The sequence below is a fragment of the Rhinatrema bivittatum genome, chromosome 7 (genome assembly GCF_901001135.1).
Source record: "Rhinatrema bivittatum chromosome 7, aRhiBiv1.1, whole genome shotgun sequence".
Classification (NCBI taxonomy): domain Eukaryota; kingdom Metazoa; phylum Chordata; class Amphibia; order Gymnophiona; family Rhinatrematidae; genus Rhinatrema; species Rhinatrema bivittatum.
In genome coordinates this window covers 133,337,947-133,353,266 of record NC_042621.1, presented here as the reverse complement: position 1 = coordinate 133,353,266, position 15,320 = coordinate 133,337,947, and the positions used below count along the sequence as shown (strand labels likewise).

The 15,320-nt window shown below is 40.5% G+C and overlaps 1 protein-coding gene across 2 annotated transcripts in view; it reads left to right on the top strand.

Annotated features, from left to right (window-relative positions):
• HELLS (helicase, lymphoid specific) overlaps nt 1–15,320 on the top strand; it is a 330,133-nt gene that overhangs the window by 297,366 nt on the left and 17,447 nt on the right. For both annotated transcript variants that reach the window (XM_029609169.1, XM_029609168.1), the window contains exon 19: nt 9,154–9,313. In XM_029609169.1, coding sequence (XP_029465029.1) covers nt 9,154–9,313 — 160 coding nt within the window. The remainder of the gene's footprint in view (nt 1–9,153; nt 9,314–15,320) is intronic.

Genomic DNA, 15,320 nt, shown 5'->3' with positions numbered 1-15,320 from the left:
TGCCGCTAAAACTGAGCTCATTATGTTGAGTAAGGCACTGCTGCCTGAAAACTTTCCGTTCCTATATTTTGACAGCTATAATAAATTTCCTAGGCAGGTGTGCGATCTGGGAAGGATTTTGTAATCAAAGCTCTCTTTAAAGGCACGTGTGAATAACCTTATAAAAGTTTGATTATTATAAACTGAATACGTTACGATGCCTAAAGCCTTTGTTAGATATGACAGCCTTTTGGATGATGGTGTACACAATGTTATTTGCCGGCTTGGACTACTGTAATTTTCTGATGTTGGGACTCCCTGAGTGTACCATACACAAGCTACAAATTTTACAAAATTCCATGGTCTGGGTCTTAAGTGGTCAGAATTGCTTTGATCATATCCACCCCCACTTTAGCCGACCTCTGTTGATTACCTGTAAAACTTAGAGTACGGCATAAGGTTTTAACATTAATATTTTAGATTTTACATGTAGAGGGATTTCCATGATTGGGGGGACCCTGTTGCAGGTTTATAGTCCATTGCTGCTTTTGTGATCTGCAGATAAGGGGTGCTTGGTGGTTGTCAGTACTAATTATGTCCAACTAAGTTTAGTGAGGGAGCGGGCGCTCTTAGTTTCTGGCCCCAGTTTCTGAAATTCCACACCCGAATTGCTCATAACTGTAAAAAATTTGCTGTATTTAAGAGATTGCTGAAAACATGGTTATTCCAGCTGGTGTTTGGTATTGGAAATTAACAGAGAAGTCAAGTTAATGTGATGAGCTAGGTAGCTGGCTTTTAAATTGGGGGCTGCTTTCATCCAGAATCAGAGGGAGTGGATGTAATTGGGGGGGCTATTCCAGAGATTTCAGAGCTCTAAGTCACAAGTATGAGTCGTAGGATCTGCGGCTGGAAGAGTATCTACAATATGCAATGTATAGTACATGTTAAGGTTTTTATGCCTGTTAATTGCAAATCGCTTTGAGCACAGTGTGGTTTTTACACAGCTGATGAACACTCCCTTTGAGCCATTATATGCCTGTAACCAGAAGTACCAGAACTGAAAGGTTGTGTTTTTGGTGGCAGTCACTTCAGCATGCAGGGTCAGTGAGTTTCAGGCGTAGGGTGGTCCTACACCCATCCTAAGTTTCTGTATAAGATGGTGTCTGAATTCCATCTTAACTAGTTAATAGTCTTTCCAGAATTTTTTTCCGGGCTACATGTCAACTAAAGTCAACAAGCATTGCAAGAGATCCTTGGACTTCTGTCTGGAGTAAACTGAAGCTCTTAAAGTCCACCCAACGTTTTGTTCATTGGATGCAAATAAGCTGAAGATTGCTGTTGCCAGCCAGATTTCTAATTGGCTAGAAGATTGCATCTATTTCTATTATGCCCAGAACTTTTCTGTGAGATCTGTGTGTCTGTCTACAAAGACAGCAGTCTATTCAATTCAAAATTGGTTTCAAGTTATTTAATAAATAGCTCCTGAAGAAATGTTTTTATTTTTTGCGACACCATGGCCATTGGGCTTTAAACTAGTTTTGTTTTGGACTGTTGACCTATTGAGTTTTATCTGCTTCCAAAATATATAAAAAATGTGATTATTTTTGCAGCGTATTGTTGTGAGCCTTTGGTGAATGAATGAAAAGACCGGGTGACCTGTTAATTGGGCAAATTAACTGGCTTGCGGATACCTCAGACTCACTTTTTTTTTTTTCTATTAACATTTTTTTTTTGCATTCATTTTTTGCACATTTTTCATATTTTAGTTTTGTTCAGCAAAACCTTAGTTCTTTAATTTGGATTGAGTGTTCCGATTTTTTTGTTAAGCATTCATAGTGCCATACTCTGCTTGTTCAGTAATGAGTGTTGGGGATGCCAGAATGTATGGCAAGTGTTTAATAAAGCCTGGATGTTTGGGCGATGGCTATGCTACCATTGCAGGCTGTTCAGATTATTAGAAAGCCTTCTGGGTAGGCATAGGAAAGATGGATGCTAGAGGGACCAAAGCAGAAATCTTGTGGTGGAGCACAAAAAAAGACTATCCTGGATAAAGAGAAATCTTTCATGTGGTTATATTGCATGACTGGCAGGTGTGATGTTTTTCTAGCAGCATGGACAGAATACCGTATTTCCACGACAATAACCCGCCCACGTATATAACCCGCCCACACACATAACCCGCAGGTTTTCAAGATTTATGAAAAAAAGTTTTAATATACCCCGCCTCCTCATATAACCCGCAATTCAAAAAAAAAATAAATTTTTAAATACCTGTCGGAGGGCCGCGTGGGTCCAGGCGGGCGGCGGGAGCCGGGTGGTCGCGTGTTAAATCTAGGCCGCGGGCGGGTGGGCGCTTGTTCCAGGCGGGGGCGGGTGGACGCGCGTTAGTTCGAGACGGCCGGCGGGTGGTCGCGTGTTAAATCTAGGCCGGGTCGCACAGGCGCGCATTCATTCACTGCCGGTGGGGGCTGCGGCAGCCCCCACCGGCAGTGAATGAATGCGCGCCGAAAGCAGCTTGTTCCAGGCGGCGGTGGCGGGTGGACGCGCGTTAGTTCGAGGCGGGTGGTCGCGTGTTAAATCTAGGCCGGGTCGCTCAAGGCAATCTAGGCCGGGTCGCTCAAGGCAGTCACATGCCGTGACGTCACGGCATGTGACTGCCTTGAGCATCGAATCGCAGGGGTCGCATTCATTCATCCAGGCGGAGGAGCCGGCTGCTTTCGCCGCTACTGCCTTGAGCGCCGAAAGCAGCCGGCAGCGGCAGCTGAAAGCAGCCGGCTCCTCCGCCTGGATGAATGAATTCATTCACTGCCGGTGGGGGCTGCCCCAGCCCCCACCGGCAGTGAATGAATGCGACCCCTGCGATTCGATGCTCAAGGCAGTCACATGCCGTGACGTCACGGCATGTGACTGCCTTGAGCGACCCGGCCTAGATTGCCTTGAGCGACCCGGCCTAGATTTAACACGCGACCACCCGCCTCGAACTAACGCGCGTCCACCCGCCACCGCCGCCTGGAACAAGCTGCTTTCGGCGCGCATTCATTCACTGCCGGTGGGGGCTGCCCCCACCGGCAGTGAATGAATGCGCGCCTGTGCGACCCGGCCTAGATTTAACACGCGACCACCCGCCGGCCGTCTCGAACTAACGCGCGTCCACCCGCCCCCGCCGCCGCCTGGAACAAGCGCCCACCCGCCTGCGGCCTAGATTTAACACGCGACCAATCAGGAAGCGGCCGGGCGCAGGGATAGGACGGACTCCTCTCAGCTGCAGCCTATTCAGAGTCGGGAAACTTTATTGGTTGTAAAATTTTTTCTGGATAACCCGCCCACGTTTATACCCCGCGGGGGGCATGCGGGGTAGGTAAAAACGCACATTACCCGCGGGTTATATGCGTGGAAATACGGTAATTGGGCAGATTGATTTCCAAAAGCACTAATTTGCTGCACAATTGCAAGAAGCATTAAAATGGAAAATATTTAAGTTGTTATAATTGTATGATAGACGTTTAATGTGTATTAATATTCATGTTACAGCTTGATGTTAATCATATTATTGTACCAGTCTTTCTGTACATGTCCATTATGCTGTACATTATTGGATATGCTTAATAAACTTTAAATAAAAAAAATAATAAAATGGAAAATATATATATTTTTAAAAATACTGAATTAAGAGAGTGGGAGATATATATAGATATATATATATATATCTATATATATCTTTTTTTTTTAAAGGTTAGATGCCATTGAGATACCTGATATGGGTACCTATTTATTTATAGTTCCTTCACCAAGCTTACAGGCCGATTCAATAAAAAATGCAGGAGAGCCGGCGCTCTGAGTTGAGCGCCAGCTTTCCCGACACACACCCTGGCACTTCTCCTGGGCACGCAATTCTATATTTAAATTAGGTGTTGCGCTAATAGGGAGGCGCCAGGGACAATCGCGTGTCCCTAGCGCCTCCTTAGCAGAAGCGATGGCTGTCAGCGGGTCAGACAACAGACACTTAATTTTACCGGCATCTGTTCTCAAACCCGCTGACAGTCACGGGTTCAGAAAATGGACACTGGCAAAATTGAAAGTCCGTTTTCGAACCTGCTGACTGGTGGGCAGATTTTTTTTTTTTTAAATTTTCTTATTTTTGGTGCCGCCGACTTAATATCGCCTGCCTTTGGCCGCACGTTTTACTTTCAGTATTCCGAGGTAATAACTAATAGGCTCATCAACATGCATTTGCATGTGATGATTGCTCTAAGTTTCGGGGGGGGGGGGAGGGGGGGTTGGCCGCTTGTTTTCTACGTGCTATTACCCCTTACAGTATAAGGGGTAATAATAATGTGTCTAAAACACGTGGCCAAACGAGAGCTAAACTGTGTGCTCGGCCGAGCGCACCGTTCTGTATCAGCCTGATACATTGCAGATTTGGTCTAGATTGGGCTAGTTTTGTCCTCTCGAAGTATCCTCTATCTCTCCAATTCAGTTTAACAGGGCATTTCCATCAGGGTTTCAATTGGTAATTTTTAATAGACAGGAGTTAGTGGGTCTCTGTGGGTGGGGTCAGTTTGTGTCTAATAGCGATATAATTTGTTTTTCTATTTAAGAGCTAAATTTGGTCTACCTTAATTGAATTATCAATATTTGCAAATTTCCCACTATCTCAAACAGACAGGTTAAAAAGTCTTGTACAAGATAATATGCTATTTGATACTCTAATTTCTTTATGGAGACATTTGTTATATAATTACTCTTATAGGTGGTTTGTAAACAGAATCCTAAAAATAAACATAGCCATGTTTTGTCTTGGAAAAGTGTTGGGGGACCCACTTACTGAGCAATGGGAAAATATAGGCCTACAGTTGCATAAACTCCACACTTTTAGTAGAAAAAGGCTACAAAATATTTTCTTCATGGTATTTAACTCTAGATGAATGTTGGCGATGCGGTCATGGAGAAGGTACATTGTTCCATATTTGGTAGGGTTGTAAAATAATTGTGCCCTTTTTGGAAGACTATGCAAGAGTTTATTTGGACAATTCTTAAAGTTTATGATTCTCTGACTCTTTTTTTTTTTTTTTTTTAAATCTATTGGAGGGAGATATTTTTCTTCATTGACCAGAAGGGCGGAATGATTTACAGGTGGTATATAAAACTTCAATAAATTAACTGTGATGTGAGTGACACCATCTGATGGCATCAAATGGGACCCTTCATTTTTAGCTCATAGAAACTTTGCTCTACTTGGCTTGTGCTGGACTTCTTGGGTGGGCATTGCCTCATGAGTCCCCTAAGTCTTTTTTTTTTTTTTTTCCAACCAATCTGTTTTTCGTTTGTGTTGATGTCTTTGGTATATTCATTGTTTTCAAATATTTTTTCAATTGCTTCACTGCCTCAACTGCCCCTAAACTGCACTTTCAAGTGCTATCTGAAAAAAATAAATCTTTCTTCATAGGATATCCAGCACCAAGAAGCCCATCATCAGTGGCTTCAAAGATTGTGCATGTAGTAGAAAAATTTCCATTACAGATGGACATAACATCTATTACTGGTGCCTAGGACTGAACAATGACTAGACAAATTGCTACCGCTGTGGCCAGATGTTTCTGCATTCTCAAAAGTCCAGGGCTGGGAAGATGGAAGAACAGGGTAAATCTCTGCTGCAGTCAATCCTCGTCATGGAGTCACTGTCCATGGTCTTCCAGATGCTATCATAGCATCTTTGCCCTTCTCAGGGCCTTGTAGTACCTGTGGCTCTTTAGATGCTTCCTTGCTATTTCAGCCTTTGAGAACTGTTATAGTTACATTAGTCACTGATTAATATATCCTTGTCCTCTTTTACCTTACATTCTGCTGTCATTGAATATGTATGGTATACCATAGTGTGCATGTGATATAAGGTGAAATGTAAACTTGCCTGATAATTTCCTTTCCTTTTCATCCTGCAAGACCAGTCCAGAGAAGTGGGTTATGTCTTCCCACCCCCAGTCCCCTGCCAGCATATGGAGATGGAGAAAAAAATTCAAAGCTGGCTTTATTCTCCCTATATGGGTCTGATGCTGCCTTCAGCTCTTCAATATTCTATATCAAACTAAGACAACTGAAGACAGTTGTTTTGGTTTCCAAATTACCATCACAGTTAAAACCTCACATAGCTAAGGAACTTCATTCCATATTCATTTATTTTATTTGCCACCTATGCCGATGCCCTAGGCAGTGAACAGTTGAACATACATAAAATCAATAAAATTTTAAGAAATATGAACAAATAGCAGATCAAATTGAATCAGAGTGCAGTTAAGTGGTCAGTCATCCTATTGAAAAAAAGGCTTGCCGGAAGAAGAAAGTCTTTGCCATGGCCTTGAAATTTTTAGTACATTCTGTGTACGCTCTGCCCCTGTGGCAGAGCGTTCCACAAAGTTGGGAGCAGCAATAGAATAGGCTCGTTCCCTCGTGTTCATCAATTGTGCTTGGTGATATAGGGAATGTCAAGGAAGCCCCTATGCGAGGAATGAAGTAGTCTGTCAGCACTGGAAATCCGTAAAAGTGCATTAATCCAAGGTAGGGCCTCAAAAGTCAGCAAAGATGTAGTCAAGAAAAAACTGGTCATCTACAAACATCTGAAAGATGACTTATAATGGATGAAAATGGCCACGCTTGTCCTGGCTCCATATCACTTGACCTTCTCATCGACATAAGTGAGAAAAAGCTTGATTCCGATAGACATGAAACATTACCCTTAGTGGAAGAGGAATAGTATTGGGCTGAAGATACCCTTTCCTTTAAAATTATTAAAGGCCACCAAGGAGACAGATTCCAACAACCAGGGATGCCCTTTGAAGCTTGAGAGGAAGGGAGGCCAGATTCCTTTAAAACTGAGCTCAGGCTCCAAGACAAGTAGACCTTCCATTGTAGAGGACATGCATTCTTGACTCCCTGGAAGAAACTATCCCATCTGGGAAAATAGCAAGAAAGCTTCCATGACTGTATTCCTTGCAGCAAGTCAGAGCCGGTCTCTGCAAGATTTGCAAGTTATGCCTTCATCTCAGTCTTTTCTAGCCGAAGAAGAAGATTGAAGAAATGGATCCCTCAAAGGAAAATATTGTCTTCTATGTAAATTGACCTTCCAAAGGCTCTAAACTCTGTCAAGTCTGCTATATGGTCATCTTTCACGCCACCAAGGAAGGGGGGTCTTCTAGGAGGTCAATTTTTTTTAAAAACCTGCATAGTTGCAAAGCATACAGGTACTTTTGGTGCGTGTACTTTTTTCAAAAAAGAATATGCCTGGGTATTTTGTCTTTGAAGATGAGCTACTGTAATGTATACATGTGTAAAATGCCCGCATACTTTGCCCCTCTTAGTTGGGTGGTGGGTAGAAGGCACACATACTTTAGAAAATGTCAGATAAATATTCTGTTTTCCTCCCTGACCTAAACATACCCCCAAAACTTACCTCTGTTTAACTTGGCTATAAAAGCACATGCACTATGGAAACTTTCACTTCTAGTTGTGCAGAGGAGGGCAACTTAGACAGGCTAGTTTACCTGGATAAATGCCTATTTATCCAGATTAATGGCTTTGAAAATTGCCCTCATATTTCTTTTTGCTTATATATGCCCCTTTTTTATGTCTACCTAGGTTTAAAGTTATTCCTTAACGCTTGTTTGATTTGGATCACACACATACACAATTGATCTTTGTGGTTTATTTGACCTGCTCAGAAGTTCTAAACCATGGAGCCAAGTTTACTTGGCCTCTAATTCAGTTTTTGATTTCAGTGTCTTTTAATCTGCTTCACTGAGCAAACAACTCCTTTCCCTCCTGGCTTTCTTCTAATTTGTAAATGTCCATGGGACTTGAGCTTTGGCAGTATTAGTCAGTGAATCCATTGAGGCTGCTGCTTGTTACAGAAAATTATATTGCATACCTGTAATTATGGTTCTCTAATAACAGCAATACAATGGATTTCATTCAACTCACCTACCTCCTCTTGTGGGGTTGCATGCCTAATTCTTTATTTAAGCTTTTGCTAAAAGGGAACTGGGTGGTTGAGTAGGCTGCTGTCAGTGTAATTATCTGGGTACTTAGTAAGTTCAGAAATTTCACAAATTCCAACTGTCAAATTGGGAAGCTATTTCACAGCACAACAGTTGTCATGTGACCTGTATGTGTGACCGGATTGAGCTGCTGCTGTAAGCAATTTTACTTTCTATAATGCTAATGAGAGATGCTGTGCTATGCAACATAAGTTAAAACAGGATGATATAAATTCATTTTTACATTTTTGTTTTAGATTGCATTGTAAACCACTTTGATTAATCTTTTGATTGGAAAAATAGTATATAAATGTGAAAGTTAAATTAAATGTTTAATACAAGCCATAGGGTACAACTGATGAGAATTTCCTTCTCCAGACAAGTGTAGTCTAATGTATAATATCTATCCAGAGAATCTGGTGACATTATAAACCATGAAGATCTTATTTCTGTTGTATTCATTTTCAACTGTAGGAAAAGTTTCTCCTCTGAGATTTTACTCCATGTAAATCAGCCTGTGCACATGTTTCACTGTCTTATTGGTTTCAACATTGCATGTTTTATTTGCCAGAAATGTCAACGCTGTGCCAATTATCCATATTTATTTATTTAGATTTTTATATTCTGCTTTTCAGCATTTCAAAGCAGATTATATTCAGGTACTGTAGGTGAGTCCAGAAGCCTTAAGGGAGCTAGTGTTATATCATCTAGCTGTCCTTGCCCTTTACTGGTGTTAAAAGCTAAGGCCACTAAAAATGAAAGAGGAAGAATTTCTGATTATTAGGAGGAATCTGAGTTTTAAACTTAACTTGATCAAGACTTCATGAGTCTTAGCTGTAAGCAATGGTGCACTGGAATAGGTTCATCCTCCCCACAATGGTGAACAGCTTTATATGAGACATTTTAAGTCCTTGTAGAACAATAAAATGTGATGGCTTTAATGCTACTCATGGTGTATTACGCCCATGCAGTTATGATTCAGTATAATGGGGGTATATGCTCTCGATGGGTCCTTCTGTCCATTTGATTAAACCCTGTTGTGCTATACCATTAAAATATACATTTTAAATTGTTTTTGCCATTTCTAAAGGCTGTAGTAAATTCACTGAAAGGCGTTTTATCTTTGCTAAAATGTTTTCTTTTCCAGAATCCCCAATGTGACCTGCAGGCTCAAGATAGATGCCACAGAATTGGTCAGACAAAGCCGGTCGTTGTGTATCGTCTTGTTACGGCGAATACTATTGATCAGAAGATAGTAGAGAGAGCTGGAGCCAAGAGGAAGCTAGAGAAGCTGGTCATTCATAAGAGTTAGTTCATCTTGTTTTTTGTGAAAAATCCATATAGTGTAAAAGGGGGTATATTTGTATTACTGGCAGCAATATTAAAATTAAATTTGCAAGGTTCTTTGTATTACCAATTTTAGCATTACAATAAGTGGTATATCTGTTTGAGTTCTACATGAACATGTATGTGAACTGCCACAGTATTGCAGCCAAAAGCACATCTCCACCTTTAATCATCAGCAGAGACCTTAGAGGAGCTGTTACCTGATAAGTAAGTTTGGTTCTTTTAAAAAAAAAAAAATTGCTCAATCTGTAATTTGTGGCGGGTTACATTAAAATATCCATACTATACAAAACAAAAAAGAAAAACCAAAAAAACCCCACATTGAAACACAATATATAGTAAGTATATAGTATATAGTATATATATATAAGTATATAGTATATACTTATAGTAAGTATAAGTATATAGTAAGTATATAAAAACCTTAAATAAATAAATAAATAAAATAAATAAGTATCTTTCTATCTAAGGAAGGTATTTCATCAAGAATGAACAACTATGAGCAAGCATCTAACCTGATAATTCAAAGACTTTCTTAAAGAGGCAGGCTCTAATATGATTTTTGAACAGCTTAAGACATTCAGTAGAATGCAGATTAGCCGGAGGTGAGTTCCAAATACTGATCCTGCAACTGAAAATGTACATTCCTGGGATTCAGTCAAATGTACCAGTTTAGGAGAAGGGACTTCTTCTAGAAGGCCCTGACTATTGTGAAGAATACAAGAGGGTCGATAAATCGTCACATAGTGGGGCTTCATTTTTCAAGGCTTTATGAACGGTATTGCGATCTTGATATAAGCCATCTTTTTGGAGGAATGGTAGGCTTGTCCTAGTTTTTATTTATTTCATTAGTAATGAAAATGGTATACATGACATTTAACACTTTGTCATAAGACAGCACATTACAACTCTCCCTTACTTAGACTATGCATTACTTTTTATAGACTGTTATCTTACTGTTGAATACATTATCGGTTGAATGCACTTGAGAGGTTTTATTTATTTTTGTACCAATGGCTAGCTGCTTCTCAAATTCTCTCTTGGCCTGTCTTACTGCTCTTTTACATCTAACTTGCCAAGAACTTATGCTCTTGCCTATTTTCTTCATTTTGGTCTCCTTTCCATTTTTTGAACAATGACCTTTTGGATTTAACTGCTTCTTTCATCATTAAACCATGCTGGTAGTCGTTTAATCTTCCTTTGACTTTATTTAATGCATGGAATACATTTTATCTGGGTTTCCCATGTCCAGACTTCATGCAAATTTCAGTCTTTACAACTATTCCTTTTAGTTTTTGGGTTTTTTTTCCTAATTAATTTCTTATCCCTTTTTAATGTTATATGCTTCTACATTAGTTTTACTTAATGTTCTCCCTCTAGTGATTGTCAAATATGATTGCATTATGGTCGCTATTGCTTTGTGGCCTTAGCCAGGTCATGTGTTCCACCAAAGACCAGCTCTAAAGTAGCTTTCCTTTTTGTCAGTTCTAGGACTAGCCACTCCGTGGAGCAGCCATTTATGATAGCTAAAAACATAACCTCTCTAGAATGTCCTACTGAGACATTGACCCAGTCAGTATTAGGATAATTGAAATTTCCATTCCTTTTCATCCCACCAAACCAGTCCAGATGCATGTTTTTTCCTCTCTACCAGCAGATGTATTTATTTATTTATTTATTTATTTAAAAGTATTTATATACCACTTTTAAAAATAGATTATGTCAAAACGGTTTACAAAGTATAAAAACAAACAAATTAAAATTAGATTTAAAAATACATAAAATTGATATATAGCTAGATAGATTGCTAGCCTTAAACAAAATTCTTATTAAAAAGAAAGATGCTGTGCCCTAGGTCTGTTTAAGAAAATAAACAGAGGGGAAGGAGAACAGCAAGGAGGGAAAAAAGGTAGGGTGTAGGAAGAAATCCTCTAGAAAGAGAAGGGGGGGAGTGAAATCTGTTTGTATGATAATGGATCATCTGAAAGAAGTTTCATAAAGGTAGAGAAGGGGGGATAGTGGAGGTAGAATGATTTGATGAAATATTAAATGCAAGTTGGAAGAGATGTTTTTAGAGATTTTTTGAAGTGAAGAGGATTTGATATTAAGCGAAGTGGATTAGGTAAAGAATTCCAGAGGGAGGGTCCTTCTATGGAAAACACGCTCTTTCTGGTAATATCTAATCTAGCCTGTCGTGGTGATGGAATGTCTAGTAAGTTTTGTGTTAGTGATCTTAGATGTCGAGTGGGTTTGTAGATACGGCGTAGAGGACAGAGCCAGGTGGAAGAGGAATTGTGTATTAGACTATGAATAATAGAGAGTACTTTATATTTTATCCTGAATTTTATAGGTAACCAATGAAGAGATTGTAAAGTAGGGGTGATGTGATTACGAAGAGAGATACCGGATAAAATAAGAGCTGTACTATTTTGAACTAATTGTAAGGGATGGATTGAGGAGTCGGGTAGTCCTAAGTAAAGAGCATTGCAATAATCTAAGCCAGAGAAAATTAAAGATTGAAGAATAGTTCTGAAGTCATGATAAAAGAGAAGAGGACGGAGACATTTTAAGCATTGTAATTTGTAGAATGATTTTTTTTTTAAGGAAGAAGTTTGCTGTTTCATTGATAAGTGCGTATTTATGATTACTCCAAGATGATTTACTGTCATCGCCCCTTATAGTGCAGTGTGCCACCTGCAGCTCTTCCGTATTTTCTCTGTATTAAGCAGGTGGTAGAGGTGCAATCCTGGTTAGTCTTGAGCCATTCCTTCCCTAGTAGAGTACGTTATGCGCCAAACATGCTTATGACGCTTCTCCATGGATACAAGAACACTTAGATTTTGTAGAAAGTATAATTTTTTTATTGAGCAATATAAGTATTCTTAGGAGATGCTGGATGCACGTTCTCTGACAAACTGACCACTAGCATCTCGTCGTATATATGAACTGATCCTTCTTTTATAGATAAAATACAATACAGTTTTAGGTCAGAAATTCTTAAGTTGCATGACCATCTGGAGTATCAACAGCATGATATCCCTACACTACCCTGACCAGCCCTCCAAGTTGGGGCCCATTTACCATCACTCTTTAGATAATCCTTTGTTCTATTAAAATCTTGCTGTTCAGAGCAATCTTTATATCTTAGGCTGTGTGCTGTGTTTACAGATACCCCTGTTACAGATGCCCCTGTAATGACATTCTAGCCTGATGTTCTGACCATTGCCTTCTGCTCTTGTGATCCTATAATTAGGCATCACACATTGTCGCCAGCTTCAACTGGTATCCAGGTGTCCTTGGAATTCCTCCAGGTCAGGCTCAGTTGGGCATTTAAAGTTCACATAGCCAGAAAGGCTAAGGTAGCAGAGGATTTTGGGTAAGTTGCCATCTCCATATTGGTCTCAAGCTCAGGCACACATCAAGTAGAGACCAGCAGGGGTTTTGGTGGCCCTTTTTTTTTAGCTTGCTTCCCTTTTGTGAGGAGGGACTGACAGCCTGTGGTCTGGTTCCCTTTTTCTCTCCTCTTTTTCATCTTGGCCCATTTCAGTCAGGTCTCCCAGGGCACTTCTTGGTAGATGTCAGAGCCCTGATGGTCAAGTTGAAGCCAGATGATGGATCTGTGCTAAGGGAACTATTTTTTTATTATTCCTTCCTGGGCAATCAAAATAAATTAAATAAATAAAGGAAGATAAAGAAGATTGAAGGGTGTGAGCAGGGTGTTTGTTTTTTTATTGGTCCAGAACTGTCTGGCCATTTCTCCAGAAGATTATTGTGCAATGAATGATAGAGCTTTTTCACTCTTGGTGCAGCATGGCTGCCCCCATTGTACACAGGAAATGCAGCCTATGTGGAAGCTGACACTGGATTCTGTTGGCTTTGAGTTTTTGCTGCAGATGTTCTGGAGGAGGGGGGAGGGCTGTTCAGAGGATCCTCCTTCCAAAGAAATGAGATTTAGTCAGGTCTGAGAGTGGGGAGTGAGTCCCAAGATTAGGCCCTGCTGGGAGGGACCTGAAATAAGCAGCTGTGGTGGCCATTTTGGATTCCATCACCAGCAGTGAGAAAAGAGAAGTCTTCTGTGAACAGCCGGTATCATCTCCCGCCTTCGCATGAGTTAGGAGATCTGGATCCTCAGTCTGGGGACATGTCTCTGACTTCTGCCCCTTTTTCTCCTGAATTTGTGGTGCTGATGCACAAAGTATTTTTAATTAAACAATGCTCTATTCCTTTTCAGTCCAGATATTTTCTCCTCAAACATTCCTGTGCTATCTTCCCAGCCAAAGCAGCCTAAGTTGGGAATCTGACACATTCAGACACAGATTGTCTTAGAGATCTGACTAGGTGTTTCAGTGAAGGGGATCATCTGGAAGAGGGGGCTATCCCTGCTGTGGAAGGGGAAGATTTGCATCTGGCTCAGCTGTTTAAAAGAAAGGAGTTGTCTGCTATGATCACTCAGTCTCTAGCAGAGCTGGGTATTAAGCACTGGACAGAACTCTGTGAGGGAGAGAGAAGATTTTATTTTGGAGGGTCGCTGAAATCCTGCTAAAACCTTTCCCTTTCATAGGATTGTGATGCTTTGGTTACTGCAAAGTGAGAGACTCCAGATATAGGACTGAAAGTGGGAAGAGCAATAAGTATTTTTGGACAATGTTATGGCAGTGTCAAACATGAACAGGGAAGTAACTCCATGCAATTGAAGCTTTTGAAATGGGTAGAGCTTCATCTTCAGCTCTGTCGGCGACTTACATTGCAGGCATGGACAACATCCAAGTAGATTTTCTCAGTCATCATAACTTGGATTCTAGAGAATGGGAGTTGGCAGATTCAGCCTTTACAGTGATCTGAAGAAAGTGGGGTGGCAGGTCATAGATCTCATGGACTTGAGGCAAAATTCCTAAATCCCCCATTTCTACTGTCGGAGGAAGGAAGCAGGATCAGAAGGTCTGGATGCTTGTGTCTGAAGTGAAGCTGGTAGAAGGTCTTCTTTTTGTGTTTCCTCCATGGCTGATTATAGGAAGGGTAATTCAGAAGATGGGACTTCAAAAGTATGTAGTCCTTGTGGCTCCAGATTGGCGCAGGCATCTCTGGTATGTGGATCTCATGAAACTCATAGTAGGAGCGCTGTTGAAATTAGGTGCACTTTTTACATCAGGGCCCAATTATGATGGAAGACGCAGTTTCCTTTTATCTCGCTGCCTGGCTGTTGAAAGGCAAAAGCTGAAGAGTAGAGGATATTTGCTTCAGACGCAGAAGAAATTGACAATTTTAGTCTATTGATTCTTTGGTCTTTATTTGGACAGTGTCTTTTTTTTTTTTTTTTTTGCCAATGGTGGTTTCATCTTTTTTTTTTTTTAGCTCAGTCTATAAAACTGCCTTCCTTTAGAAGGGCTATCAAATAAACTTCATCTCCTCAATGTATGTACAGTTCTTCTCAGATATTTTAAGGTCATCCGTTCCTTTAGGAGGTTGGAGCACTAGTTCATCCTTTTTTTTTTTTTTTATTGGTCAAAAATGTGGTTAAGCGTGCACCAAGACTACTTTGGCTAGATGACTCAAGGAGAGACTATTGTTTCTACTTACCTTCTGAAGCGTCTGGTCCTGCCATGTTCAGCTAGGGCACAGGCTGCCTCATGGGTGGAACTTCAGTCTTTCAGGAGATTTTCAAGGCGACTACTTTGGTATCTTTGTATACATTTTCCAAACATTATGGATTAAATGTACACAGGCCTGAGAATCTGGCTCTTTTGGGGTAGGCATTGTGAGGGCAGGCTTATCAGGCTCCCTCCAGTTTGAGAATGGCTTGGGTACAGCCTGTACATCTGGACTAGGAAGGAAAAAATTTGGTTCTTACCTAATAATTTTCTTTCTTTGAGTCCTATCATACCAGTCCAGAATCCCACGAGATTTTCAGTCTGAAGCCTTGGATCAAGGCGAAAATGCTTGATCCAAGGCTTTATTTTTCTTGATTAA